The sequence below is a fragment of the Cajanus cajan genome, chromosome 8, assembly GCF_000230855.2.
Source record: "Cajanus cajan strain Asha chromosome 8, NIPB_CcT2T_4, whole genome shotgun sequence".
In the NCBI taxonomy this organism is placed as follows: domain Eukaryota; kingdom Viridiplantae; phylum Streptophyta; class Magnoliopsida; order Fabales; family Fabaceae; genus Cajanus; species Cajanus cajan.
In genome coordinates this window covers 51,569,275-51,585,117 of record NC_138524.1, presented here as the reverse complement: position 1 = coordinate 51,585,117, position 15,843 = coordinate 51,569,275, and the positions used below count along the sequence as shown (strand labels likewise).

The following is a 15,843-nucleotide window of genomic DNA, read 5'->3' as shown; positions in this document are numbered from 1 at the left end:
AATACTATTGCACAAAATAAAAATTTGTGTTTAATATATAGGAGTTGATTATTGTAGTTGGTTGTAAGAGGTGTGTCAACAATCCACTATTCTTAACACACTCACTTTCATTAATTGAGAATTATTGAAAAATATAAAATTATGACAGATTCATTAAATAAGAGTGTAGGACCCACCAAATATTATATTTTTCAAAAAAAATTCAACCAATTAAAATAAGTGTGTTAAAGAATGTGTTGCTAATAGGGATGGAAATAGATCAAACTAAACTTGAAAAAATAGTTTTACAGTTTGTGCACATCCTTCAAGTTCCTTCCTTCTTTTGAACTAGTAGAATAGGCACAACACAAGAGTTTAGCCTCTTTTGAACCCAACCCTTATTCATCAAGCTTTCAACTTGAATCTCTATTTCTTTTGTTTCTTGAGGGTTGGTTCCATAGGCAAGCCTATAGGGAAGGTTAACCCCCAAGTACCAAATCAATTTAATGTTTTATCCCCCTTAAAGGTGGAAGTCCACTTGGAACTTCTTGGAGAAATAGATCATCAAAATCATTTAAAAGTTCTTAAAACCCCTCAGGTAGATACTTGAGTCAAAGCTTGTGGCAGCAAGTGTCTCTTTAGCATGGAGAAGGTAGAGAGGTTGTTCTACTAGAAGACATTGTTTAATAGAGTGTTTTATGAAAAATTAACTTCTAGGAACAACTTCCTTAGAGGAGACACTACCCTCCAATTGTATAACCTTTTCTTCCTCCTCTTTAAGACTTTGGAGGTTGTTTTTATTTTTTATTTCTTTTCTACTTTTCTTTCTTCATCTAATTTGTTTTTCATTAATATTTTATCTTCTAACACTTGGGATGATGAAAGATGAGTTAAGGCGTGTTTCTTGACTAAGTGGGCTAGGCGAATTTTGTTCTTATCAAATTGTCAAGGTCTACCAAGTAAGATGTGACTTGCATCCATTGGAATTACATCACATAAAACTTCATCTTTGTATTTTTCAATGGAGAAAGGAACATTTACTTGGTCCTTAACTTCTATTGGTTCATCCTCATTAAGCCGTTGAAGTTTATAAAATTTAGGATAGGCTATAGTAATTATATTAAGCTTATCAACCAACCTTTAACTTATAAAGTTGTTGTAAGATCCATTATCAGCAATGAGAGAACATGTTTTCTTGAAAATTTTACATCTAGAATGGAAAAAGGTCCTCCCTTTGTGGTTGATCTTGTTAACGTGATTGGTTGGTAAGTAACCTTTGTGCAATTAGAAGGTCACCACCACATGGTGCTTCCTCACTATAACTAAGGCTTGCATCTTCTTCACTTGAGGATGATGGTGAAGATGAAGTGCTCTCCTCACTTAAAATCTCATTACTCCTAATGATCATTGTTTTCTTTGTGGGGGCATTAGGAAGCTATGTGTTCCCTTCCTAAGCATTTAAAAGAACTAGTTCTAGTATCATTGGAAGATTTTTGTTTTTGTTTTTATTTTTGTTTTTCTAGAGGTCTTTTTACCTTAGAATGGGAGGAGTGACCCTTCTTCTTGAAGTCTTTCTTAGGGTAGGAGGTAGATTCCTTCTTAATACTAAGCTTTCTCTTAAGTTGTTCTACCCTCACACAAAGTTGAACTAGTTTATTAAGGTCTCTATAAGGCAATAGTTCAACCTTGTCCCTAATCTCTAGGTTAAGATCACTTTGGAACCTTGCTATGGTGGTCTTTTCTTATTCTCTTATGCCACCTTTCATCATGAGCAACTCCATTTGTTGCCTATACTCTTCCACACTTAAGCTTCTTTGTTGAAGTCTTTGGAGCTTGTCCATCAACTCCTTTTCATAATAGGAGGGTATATGCCTTCTTCTTAAGGCACTTCTTAGCTCATTCCAATATTGGATTAGAGGTTCATGATGCATTCTTCTTTCCCTTTCAAGTAAAGTCCACCAATACATGGCAAACCCTTGAAAGCTAAGGATAGCCATTGGAACTCTTCTCTCTTCACTCACATTATGGCAAGTGAAGAGTTATTCCACCTTCATCTCCTAATCTAAGTACTCTTCAACATATCCTTTCCATCAATGGGAGGAAGGTCAACTCTAGGTCCCTTATGAGAGTCATGCCTAAGCCTATGTTGCCTAGGGGGTCTTTGATAGTAGCCATCATAATGGTGACTACTATAGAACCCTTCACTTGAAGTAGTGTGGGTGTGTGAATGATGGCTCTTGAGCTGTGAACCTCCTTCCATATGTTTGCCTCTAAAAGACTTGGAAGACCCCTTACCATCTTGCTTTTTAGGCCTAGAAGACCCATTGTCTTCATAGACACTGGGTCTACTAGATTCACCCCCACCACTAACTTGCTTAGCAACTCTCTTATTGTTTCAATGTGTTTTTCATTTTCTACTTATTTTCCTAATATATTCCCTAAATTCACGAAGTTCCTCTTTATTGCTCATTCTACTTCTAGGAGAATCATGACCATGCACACTATTTTTATGAGAATGGTCACTCATTTTTGTGGAAAAATATTTTCACAAAATTTCTAATAAAAGGCAAAAATGGAGTGATAAAGATTTTCACAAGTGGTTTTTATCCTTCAGTACATTTGGGTGATATTGATGAAGAATAAATTTTAGATATTAAATTATTTGAGGTACATGTTAAACCTAGACATAATTCTTCAGTTGATAGGTTTGAAGGACCTTTGGAAGTAAGACAGGTTAGTAATAGTGGTGAGTTAGATATATTGAATCATTTTGAAATACCTGTCCCTGAACCAGTACCTGAATAACAACCTAGTTGTAGTAGTAAGAAGAGAGGTAGGCCTAAGAAGACTATTGAGCCTACTATAGACCCTATAGATGACGATACTGATGCGTTTGGTAATGATGATTCAAATAACAATTTAGATGATGATTCAGATGATGACTTGCTCCAAGGTGACAACTGTGGAGTAGATAAAAAAAAACCTTTCCATGGGTAGGGGTATTTCAGATGAAGAATATGAATTGGAAGAATTACTAAGTGGCCCGGATGACACTAGTGATGAAGAATATACTGTTGGTTCAAGTAAGTATCCATGTTTTAATATGCCTAGCAATATGGAAGATTATAAGTGGGAACTGGGCTTGTATTTTCTGAGTAGAATACAGTTTAAAGGGGCAGTTACATCATATGTTGTTAATTCAGGGAGAAATTTAAAATTTACAAAAAATGATAAAAAAAGGATAAGAAGGATAAGGGTGATATGCAAACAAGGATGTCCATGGGTAGCATATTGTGCCAAAGTACCTTATGAAGAAAGTTGGCAACTAAGAAAGATTTTTGATAGACATACATGTAGTAGGGACCACAAGGTGACTTTGTTGAGTTCTAAGTGGCTAAGTGAGAAACTTAAAACTTCTATGAAGGAGAATCCAAAACTAAAATTGAATGATATTAGAGAAAGAGTGCAGAGAAAATGGAACGCTACCATCTCTAAGGCCATGACATGTAGGGCTAGGAAATTTGCAAAGAGTTATGTTGAAGGGTCTTTTAAAGAACAATTCAAGAGGATCTATGACTACAGTCATGAGCTAATCAGATCTAATCCAGGTTCAACAGTGAAGGTGAAGGTTGATGACAATGAAGATTGTGAGAATAATGTTGGGAATAATGTTGAAGGGCCTAGTAGAGTACTTCCAACCTTTCAAAGAATGTATATCTGTTTTCAAGGTTTCAAAGAAAGTTTCTTAAAGTGTAGACCCATAATAGGGTTAGATGGATGTTTTCTAAAGGGTTATTATGGTGGTCAAATATTGGCAGCAATTGGAAGAGATCCAAATGACCAAATGCTGCCAATATGTTTTGCAGTTGTTGAAGCCGAGACTAGAGACTCATGGGAGTGGTTTTTACACCTCCTAATTTCTGATCTTGGAGGATTTTCAATTTGAGTTAATTACACATTCATTTCTGATCAACAAAAGGTAAAATTTTAATTTTTTTAATTTTATAGTTGAGAATAAGTATATTGATTGATTCTGTGTGTAATATTTATTTTGTAGGGGTTGCTGCCAGCAATCAATCAATTGTTGCCCGGTGTAGATCAAAGGTTTTGTGTTAGACACCTTTAAAATAATTTTAGGAAGAAGTTTCCTTGGAAAAAATTAAAGGATTTGATGTGGAAGGTAGCTACAGCCACATATCCTCAAGCATGGGAAAGAGAAATGCATGAGATTAAAAAGTGGATGTTGAAGCATTCAAACATGTAATTCAAATTCCCCCTAGGTATGCTTTGTTTCATAACTTGTAGTTTATGCCTTAATTCAAATAATTGTTTATATTTTATTGTTTTCTGGTATTGGAGCAAGTCAAGGTTCAAGCCAAATCCTAAATGTGATATTTTGATTAACAACATGAGTGAGGCTTTTAACTCGGTCATTGTTGAGGCTAGAGGAAAACCTATTGTTAAATCAAGGAGATATTCTTCCTAAAATACTTAAAAAGATTGAAAAGGAAGTAATTTCAACAAATGGTGGATACCAAGGTATATTTCACCGGGTTTGAATTGTTTAAATTAACTCATTATTAGTTTATAATGAGTTAACATATTATTTTCAGTTGGGCTGAAGAGCAAGTTTTTGAGGTCAAAAATGTCAACTTGATAGGAGATAAATATACTATCAACTTGCAACTTACGATGCTTCAATACTATCATTACTAATTCTTGATAATTCCATTGCAATTAAACCAACATTACAAAAATATCCAACAACAACATCCCAAAAGTTGTCTTTAAATAAAAAACACCATATTTCACTACTTCAAATAAAACACCCTTCCAAATTGAACCAAGTTGTTACAAATTACATACATTAAGACCAAATTCAACAACAAAAAAATAACAACAATTATCAACAACTTCATCCAGCATCTTATTGACTTCAGAGAACTTTGGAGATTGTTCATCTTTCTCCTCTGCCTAACTATCAACAAATCCCTTTCATCCACATATTCCTTTAAAGACCACTTGAAAAAAATGCATCCTTATTGTTCAGCATCACCAAACTACAAATTTTTTAAACCAAAGTAACAAAACCCCAAAATCAGCAATTAGGGCAAAATTAATTTAAATAATTTACATAACATACCTTGTAATTTGGACAACCCCGGAATCTTTTACCAGCATTTGCAAATGTCATTGTTGTTTCGCAACACAGTAACCTCCCCGCAATAGCAACAGGGAACAAAATACCTAGTACCATGACTTTCAGACCCACTTGAATTCGTGGAGTTCATTGAGCATGAGTTCGAAGACATCCGGAACATTTGCGTTGTTGAACAATAAACCCTAACTTCAAATCCTGCAAATGACAAGATGGGGAAAAGAAAAATTAATTTGTCAAGAAGAAGAAGAAGAAGAAGAAGAATAAGAAGAGGAAGTGGGGGCGGATAATAAGAACCTTCAGATGAGAATAATGAAAACATACTCATCCACAAAAACATAAAGAAGAAGAAAAGAAGAAGGCTTCCACGTGGCCATGGTCAATCCACGTAGGCATCCACGTGCCCATGGTTAATCCATCCAAGTGGCGTCCACGTCGAGAGGAGTTAACCCCGTTTTAATAATTTGGACGGAAGTCTAACATTGCACTAATTTAAATTATTAGGGACCAAATTGAAACAAAAAATTAAAGTGGGACTAAATTGAAACAAAAAAAAATATTATAAGGCACTAAATTATGTTTTTAACCAAAATAATTCTATAAAGTAGTTTAATGGTAATAAAAATCTTGACAGTCCGTAATGGATCATGGATGAGCCAAAGCTATAAGCACATTCAACTTTAAAGTTCATCAAATTGCTAAGCATTTAATTTTTAATACTTCAGACTACTTCCAAAGATGATAAGTTCCTGATCCGTGAACATCAGAACAAAAATCATTGCTCTACAAACAACTACAAACTGATATTCAAACAAAAGACCATTTCATTCGATTATATAAATTGTGCACCATTTTGACTAGTTGCTAAGTTGATATGCTCATGAATGCCAACATCTAATCATTGTTTTATAAGAAATATACAAGCTCACATTAGTTCAAATAAAAGCTTACTTTCAATTTTTATTCAACAAAAAAATAGATTTTCTTACTTCCTAATCTTCCTTGCTAGAATTAAAGTTTGTGACAAATTTTCTATCTAGTGAGTTTTATGTCATATCTAAATATAACTAAATATGGAACAAGATTATAAATAATCAACATCAAATAAACTTTAAAATATAAATCAGTTAAAAATATAAACATTATTAAATTATATATAAATAGACAATTCAATTTGTACATCTAAATCTTAATAATATGGAGTACTAATGTTAATGTTATGTTAATTAAAGACAATATCATTCATTAATTACATGGTTAGATGATAATAGTATTTTAAGTTTTTAATATATGCATCCAATTTATAGTCATATCAGTATAAAATGGATGTTTGTTTAATAATAATAACAATAATAATAATAATAATAATAATTTATATATATAGTTTATTAAAAATAGATTCTCAATAATGTTATAATTAAAGAATTTTACAAAGTGTATTAATATGTGTAGAAGAAATCATAATACGTGAAATATAATTAATATACAAAAATGCATCTAAAAATAGATTTTTATTTTAAAAACATGTTAATCATGATAGATTAACCTGATCCCATTCACTTGCAAATATTTTAAGATTTTAATACTCGAGTTAAAAAATTAATAAAAGACAAAAGTAATTAAAAAGCCAATAGATCAAAGATAATAATAATAATACTAACAACAACAACAATAACAATAATAATAAATTTCTATAAAAAAATTATTTAAAATAACATTGACCGATAATAAATGAAAAACCAAATTCTTCCCTTTTACTTAAGTATTTTAATGGTAGGTTGTAGATGTAATAATTTAAATTTTAATAATATTAATTTGTTTGTTGATGTAAATTTATTTATACTTAATGTGTTTGACATAGTCATCATTTTTTTTAATTATGACGTGTATGTGCTAATTATAGTCGATCAATGTTTTTAAGATTCATCAATGTCATTTTTTAATAATCTCATGTATTAGAAGTGTATTAGTATGATGTTTCGGTTCCAAGTGTACTAGTTTTTGAAAGTTCAAAATAGGAACACAATTTCATGTATTTTTTGTTGCTTTTTTGTTTTCCTTGTTGCTTCCATTGTGCATGTACCTTCATTTATTTTTGTTGTTATAAATTCAATTTAATCAACAATGCATCCTATAGTTTTGTGGTTCCAACTTGTTTGAACCTTTTCTTATATTCTCACTTCTCGTTCTTCTTTGACCATTATCATACATTGTGCTCAATAATTGACATTCACTTAAGGTGCATTTTTTTTATTTCCATCATAACCTCATGAAGTTATCATTGTACAAGGTAGTTGATGGATTTGTTGTAATTTGTTTTTTCATTGTGTAGATGAATGCTCGTTATGCTAATGCAAATTTTGAAGTTCTTCTCTAAAAATGAGAGGTAAATATATTGTTGTTAATGTTTGACCATTTATAAATTAACTCAAAATTAAGGATCATAGTTTTCAATTTAGTTGTTTATTTTTTTTGATCGATTTGTAGCTACACTTGTGCATGACTCAACTATGTTGTAGTAAAAAATTGTCATTAGTCATAATTTGTTATATTAACGATATTCCTTGGTTAGAACAATATATATCGTCAAAATAATTATATAAATTTTCTATAACCAAATTTATCATATTAATTTTATGTTAAATTTTAATTTATTTGGTGTGTAGGCTATTTTTGGTTGTAATAAAAAAAATGAATTTCGTAGACAAACTCATAGGATTAACATTTATTTATCTGATAATAAATAAAATGTGGTACATCCTTTGGTATCAATACCAAGAAGTTTTTTGTAGGGGATGATATAACTTTTGTAAGGGAGATAACTTTTGTGTTGGTGATATTGTAAACTTTGAGAATATTCATGGATGTGACAATAAGAAAGAACTAGGTAGTATTGATAATTTTTTAATGTGTAAAATATTAAATTTTATTTCATATTAATTTTGTACATCATAAATTGATTTGAACCCTTTTAATTTTTTTAATGTGTAATTTTATGTGCATGATGGAAAATAGAATTGTTGTCAATATCTCATTAAAATGAGCAATCTTGTTGTGAACCCGTAGTGACAATTTTTTTTTTATTTTTGTTTTAATATGATTGTGTCAGAAATATTTAGAGAAACCAATCTTGGGACAAATGTTTATTTTGGTGATTTATGTGATTAATATAATAAATATTGAACAATTATGCAATGTTATTGAATTTAAAATATGAAGAAGACATATAAGGAAAAAAAATATGACTTTTATGAATAATATATTATTGTTAAATATGCAACACACCTAATAATACAACTAAATATGCGCTGCTATTGTATTATGAAAACCCTAATAACATTATGTAAGGTTACTACATACAACATTGTCCATAGTAGATTTTAGCTTATAATATAACAACTAAATATGTACTATGAAAAAGGCACTTAATAATTTAACATGTATGTCAATTATCTGCCTCTCTCTCACCTGTCGCTGCTATCAAACTAAAAAAGCAATCACTACAAGCCCTAATCTTGTTCAATCCTAATCTCAAACGATTGCTCAACCTTGACTTCATCGCCTAACCTTCGCCATTGGTCGTTGTCAACCTCACAAAGTTGTCCTACCCCAACCTCGACCCTAGTAGATGTCTATTTGAATCAACTACGCTTAATGCAAGTTCTAGTCAACTCTTAGTGGATGATTGATTTATTTATTTTTAATTTTTTCCCTAATTTGTTTGTCTTTTTAAATTCTTTTAGTTGATTTATAGTCTATTCTAATTGTTGTTGTTCATCTCTTTGGTAATTTCCCTCTTCTAATATTTATAGTTTTTTTCTCATCTTGATTGATGATGGTTCATGTTGAAAGAGATTTTTTATTCATAAGCTACATATCTTATATGAGAAAAGATGCATAAATTTTAAGCAACCCAAAATCTCAAACAAAAGCAACTTTGAGGATTCTAGCGTTAAAGATACTTTAATATTCTTGAGAAAAATTAACCAAGTAATTTTTTAATGAAAAGGATATACCACATATTTTTTGTTTGTATTTAATTATCATAATAGATTATTTTGTTTTCTTCTAACGATATTGCAAAACAAATCATTTCAACCATATTATTATTTAGATATTTTATTATGTCACTATGTGAATGCAAGACTAATTAGCTACCGGTATAAAGCCTAGCGATTGTGTCAACGTGACATGTGTCAAACATAGAGAGGCTACTACAATACAAGAAAAGAAAATTAGGATTACGAGAGTTTTTGGAAAGCAAAAAGATGAAATGAAGCATGAACCGTGGTCCGAAGTGCTACAATGAAGAAAAGAAACATGTGGTTGAACTTCTTCTTGAGTTTCATGAATCAAAACCTAACTCATTCATATGGGGTAGCATCTTTGGAACAAATTGCATAAAAAGAGAACCTACATTTATAAATTTTCCTCTGTCATCTGTTATGCCAACACTGCTATAACACGACAATGTTGCCCTTTAGCATGATGCTAAAAGAGTGCTCAAAGGTAAGGTTTCAAGTCATGTAATGCCTCTCTTCCTTTTGCCCACTGAATCCAACCAAATGCCTTGTGCTTTCCATAAAAAACTTTCTCTAAAGAGGAAAACATTCTATCCTAAAAATATATAAGATTTGACAACGACAAATGTTGTTCATGAAAATATAGAAGAATCGAGAAAAATGAAAGTTTTAGTTTGTGGCGTAAGTTATTATTATTATTTTCTCTCTCTTTTTGTTGCCATATTTATATTTATTGGGTTTTTTGTGTTGTCCTAAGTAGTCAACCTCAGATATCGGCACACCCTAAAGTTGATATAATATACAATTATGTATTAAAATTTTTAAAATTTTATATAATACTTTATAGATGTTTGTGCCATTAATAATATAAATGTTTATCTCATTAATAATGTATATTTAGAAAAATAATTGTAACAAAGTAGACTTACTTTACGCTTTTTCAAAGACTTTTGAAGCTTAGATATTATTACTACTATAATTGGCAGTTAGTTGTTGAGTGACTAAAGTCACCGGTATATCAACCAGTAATGCTACTAGACTAGTAGTCATCATGGTAGAAATTTTAATATAAAAAATAATATTTATAATATACAACTTTGTAATATAAAAAAAACAAAAAACATAACAATAACTCCTACCTGTTCTACATATTGAAGACAAACACATTTGTTTTTAAATTCCAACTTAATGACTTTCCTAGTCTGTAATTCTCCACAACCACTTGGTATTCCAATGGTAGGGCCATCCATGAATGAAACTCTAAATCTTGCCACATCACCTTTTGTTGAATGCTTTGAAACCAATTTTGCTTCATTTAGGATAGTTTAATAATGCATTTGTTGTAAATTAGCTAATTGGTTCATGCATATTCGATGGTTAGTAAAGAATCATTAGTTTGTATACAAGACGACAAAAGTAAATGTTTTAACCATTAATGTTGACACAAACAACAAAATGAAAATGATTCTAAGATAATACTTTTTTATAGTAGGTGTTAGAAACGATTCTCATTATGTAGATACATATTCAATTGTTTTAATGCTTCAGTTGCTAGAATGCAAATCAACTATCAAGGCTTCAAACAATTATAAAGGCTACATACTCTACAACATAGGTCATTCATAACATGACTCAAGTTTGCTATTAAATATTTTACAATTTATATTTTTTGAACAACCTAAATTGTACATACTTTGATTTTTTTTCTTATCTTCATTAGTTATTAGGTGTTTATGATCGTTTGGATGAAATGGAAAGAAAAAAAAAACAAAATCACATGGATAAGAAGCTTGCAAAGATTAAGTCTCAAAGTGATATTACAAGGGGCCTAACTACGAGTGCAATTCCTCACTCAATAAATGTCCAAGCAAACTATCCAACACTATTAAGTACAAATCTAGAGTGGACTAAACACAACACCTAAGTGAGTATATTGCTGGAGATCATCTATAATGACAAATCAATCCTAATGAAAGTTCGTGAATACCTCCCATATTCTCAATCATGTTGATACAAAATTGAGTAGATGCAAGATTATTAGTAAAATCATTCTCAGCAATAATACTATAGGTGAATATTCACCTTCAAACAAAATGCATTTCAAGACAGAGTTGATTATCGTTAGTTAAACAACTAACGAAGTACAACATAATTCGTAGTAGTTTTGGCATTTGATTGCAACAAATGGTCATATTTACTTTACTTTAATTAAATTTATATTACATTAAATTATTTGTATCATCATGCGACATAAATAATGAGATTAGTCAATAACTATTTTTTATTTATATTTTAGCCAACAATTAGTGAACGATCAACTAAGTCATCGTTACCATAAAATATGTGCAGAATCTTAACTTTAGTAAGTTTGCTACACCATGAAATGTAAAAAAATAAAAATAAAAATAAAGATACATATTAATCTAGGGCAAAGTGCAAAAAAGGGAGTTCAACCACTAAATAACACAACTATGCAAAGATAATTCATCAAACAACACAACATTTTGCCACAAGCATCCATTCATATACATCATCAACATGTAAAATTGCATTACAAATGAAAACACATACATTATATGCATAATATGCCAAATTTAACTAACAACAAAAAATAGTAGTCCTACAAAAATAATAACAAAAGTTTGATTCATCTCCACCTTGCCATCCAAATTATCTAAATTTGATACATCTTGATTTTTCCTAATTTTTTCTCATTCTAGTGCATCCGTCATCAATTGCTTAAAAATATGAATAAAAAAATATAATAAAAATTATCGGCACCCAATCACTTATAACATCACTCCCACGTAAGTCAAACAATATCAAAACATGAAGTAATTCCCTTTATCCACACACAAAATTCATAAACATTACCTTCATCACTTAATTCTTAAGATAATTGGACTTTATAATTGTAAATTGATTTTGACTATACTCACACATGCCGTCAACATCAAATTCATCGCATTTATTAAAGAAATCTTCATTATATTCATCCTCTTACAATGATATCATTACACACATCACATATAATTCTCTTACAGTAAGAATTATATAATTTTAATAATAAGAATATTGATTACCTATTCATTTTAGTAAGGTATATATTTTTCTTCACATTTAAAAACTTATTCTAGACGTGCTTTGTTTCATATCATCAAATTTCGATTGTGTTGGACAGATTTTCATGTTATGACTTGTATGTTTATGCGAACAACACTTAGTAGTCATTTTTGATTTCCTATCCTTACTCTACAATCCTTGTTCACCAAACCTTCTTTTACTTCTAATAGTGACAATATTTTTTTATAACTTCACTTAATTCATATTTCAATGTATTGTCTTCTTCAAATTGACGAGTTTTTTTAACTTTTATTTGAAGTAGTTCATTTACAACTTTATCCCTTTTATCAACATAATCATTATATGTTTCACATGTCCAAACACTAAGGTCTTTACAATACTCCATTAACGACAAGTATCTAGCATCTTTATGTGTGTCCCAAAATTGGTTACTAGCTTTGCCCTTAATTTCATCCTTGGTAGCCTTAGTTCACCTATTTAATAGTAAACATTTTGGTAACTCATTAAAACGAAGATGCACTAACACTACAAGTATATGATCATAAGGAATGCTAAATGATTCCATTCTTAAGCACGAACACTTCAAATATTTGGTTCTAATTGATATGACACCTACCATTGTTTATGCTTCATTTCATAATTTGTCACTAAGTATATACAACAACTAAATGTCTATTTGCAACCAATCACCCTTATCACAAATAAACTATCAAGTTGAACACAAAATAATTTGAAATTTTATTTAATATAAAACTTTGCACCTAACAATTCTAGATTATGAAAAATTGTTTGTGGCATAAGGTCACCATGAATTGATGCAAAGCCCGCCTCAACTCTCTATAATACATATAACTCAGAAGATGATTAAAGTGTTGAACAAATTCTACCAAACTAATCCTCAAATGAATAAATTTTTTCAACTCAAAATGCAATCCTTCACATCGAGAAGTTGCCCTAAAATTGGTAAAGAAAACCCCTTAAGTTATACACCACATTTTCCTCTTTTCAAATAACTAAAATCCAATAATGATTATGCAAGTCAAACTCATAGTCACCCAACATGTACTTTCTTAAATCCTCTATAAATATAAGCTTCTCCATGTTAGTTTTTGCATTCCTCAACAAACTCCATGCACACAATTTATGGTATGAATTTGGGAAAACCTTTCTTATAGTATTGTTCATTACAATATCACCATTAGTGATAATATACATTGATGACTTTTCTTTCATGACTTTTATAAATTTTTCAAGTACCCAAATATATTCTTCTTCAGTCTCATTTGAAACAACAACACTCCCAAATACTGTGGTATGATTGTGATGATTAACCTTAGAAAATGCAATTATAGGGCATAAATACTTAATTTTCCCACACTTTGCATCAAACGCTAACACATCACTGAATATTTCTTAGTCCATTTACATCATGCCATCACACCAAAACAAATATTGCAATTTTTTTTCTCATTAACAATGTGACAAAAAACATTAAAGGATCATTGAACCTTAAACCATTTAAATATTCTAAGGCAAATCTAGCATCCAAACCTTGCAACCTTCTTTATCTTCCAACTTACTTGTACATGTCCTTTGTAAAAACAGAAAGTCTCTCATAACCTCCTGGGTGATTTGCAAATGACCCATAAATTTGAGGAGTATTTATGCTATTTTTTTTTTATTTTATTCAACTACTTTACATCTAACTTGCTCAAGTTTCTATTAGAAGCTAGCATTCTAAAATACTCATTGTCTATGGTTGTGGTCATCTAGAAAATATGTAATGTACCATAGTTTACAATTAATATCAATATGCACTCTTAGTTTTACTTCACATCCACACCTTGTCTTGCGTTTTTTCTCACACTTTCGATTCTCTATGTCTAATCGACGATTATTTCTAAATGTTTACTTGAAGCAAACAAATGTTTGTTGTAATATTTCTCTTTTACTATTTCTCAAAAATTTATTTTTTCTTGAAACAAATTCATTCACCTTACAAGCCATCTCAAGACTTACAAATTAAACATTCTTAAGTTCATGTGGACTTAAATGCAAATACAAATTAAAAAATGTCATCCAAAATAGAAACTATGACCCTCTTTTTCACTGTAAAAAAAAATCTCAACTTCTCCTTCGTTAACACACTTTCTAATTCTTGTTCAAACATTTGCTCCAAAATAATACTCGAATCATTATTTTTTCCATTTTCATATGCATTATCTTCTCTAATTATGTCTTCAAAAATATCTATCAACCCTAAAAATATCATCTTCTATTAAACCTTTAGGAGCATGACAAACTTAACAAAACTATCAACCTTCACAGTAACAGTTATGGCACATACCACAATATTAATTTTTATATTGTAAGAAAAATCTCACTTACCTTTATAGTTGCATGCTTAGCGTCCATTTTATTTCCTCTTCACTAACAATATAGTCAATCATCCAACCAAAAACGTGCAAAACACTAAAATTAAAAAAAATAAACTTTAGATATAGATCCTTACGTTACTTTTCTGACAATGTAATAAGAAAACCCTAAAAAAACCTCGTACAAATATTGATCCTCACATTAGTTTCAACAAATAGCTACAAATCACTAATAACCACAAACTACTAGCATATGAAACAAAGAGTTTTTGTTTTGGCCAACTATTGTCTCTTAAACACGAAAAAGTTTAGGTTTTTAGATTAAGGGAACTTCCAAAATTGGATTTAGTTTGGGATTACCAAGCTAGGTAGTTGAACCTTGAAAAGAGATCAGGCATCCAATTTTGTAATTGTGGGAAGGGAATTTTGAGATCCAAAAGGTAATATTGATGAAAATTAAGAAAAAAGAAGAGGATGTTTGTGAATGACAGAATGAAAAATTGTTATAATGAGTTAACGAAGAAGCAACTCCTATAGTAGTTATTAGAAAACCAAAATGCAATTTTTATAAAATTTTCAAATGAGTTAAGTATATTGGATAGATCCGCCTATACTTACTACAACCAATAATTTCCTTAATGCACCTATGGACCATTTGTTTTACCAATTCACGATAGAATGTACCAACAATTAAGGCATATAATAGTTAAATGGTGATTTCCTTTTCTATGTTGGTATTATAATATCACAAGATGGGCCATAAAATTGTTCTTATATGCATATTTGTATTTTGTAAAAAATTTCTTTAATACATTAATTGTTTTGTTATAATATTAAACATTTGTTATCTACTTGGTGTAAACCATATGTAGCCTCGTCAATGGAGTATTGCCATATATGTTGGAGAATTTAAAAAGCTTACATTGATTTTCTTTTATTTGTTTTCTCTTCTCTTATTTGTGATGATTCTGATGGAGGACCATCCAAGGAGGATGTATACATGAAGGCCATTGGACCTTTGACTAGATCCATGGTTAGGAAACTAGAGGAGGCTTCTACAGAGGAGGTGCTTCTTAGACCTTTGCTCCTCATGAGCATTAATTGTAATTCCTATTATTAGTCTCTTGAGTTTCCATTGTACATACTTGTATAGTTGATTTCTTGTACCTTGTATATAGTAGATACTTGTTTAGGTATATTTTTGCCTTTGTATTTGTGAGGCACT

At 30.3% G+C, this 15,843-nt stretch overlaps 1 protein-coding gene across 1 annotated transcript; it reads left to right on the top strand.

The window, feature by feature from the left end:
* Positions 1–2,968: 2,968 nt before the first annotated feature.
* On the top strand, positions 2,969–3,925 carry LOC145950517 (uncharacterized). Its single transcript, XM_083061609.1, has one exon. The coding sequence runs from the start codon at positions 2,969–2,971 to the stop codon at positions 3,923–3,925; it is 957 nt and encodes a 318-aa protein (XP_082917735.1).
* The last annotated feature ends 11,918 nt before the right edge of the window (positions 3,926–15,843 follow it).

Coding starts and splice junctions, on each gene's coding strand:
- LOC145950517 (XM_083061609.1), top strand. CDS start 2,969: ATGGGTAGGGGTATTTCAGATGAAGAATATGAATTGGAAGAATTACTA.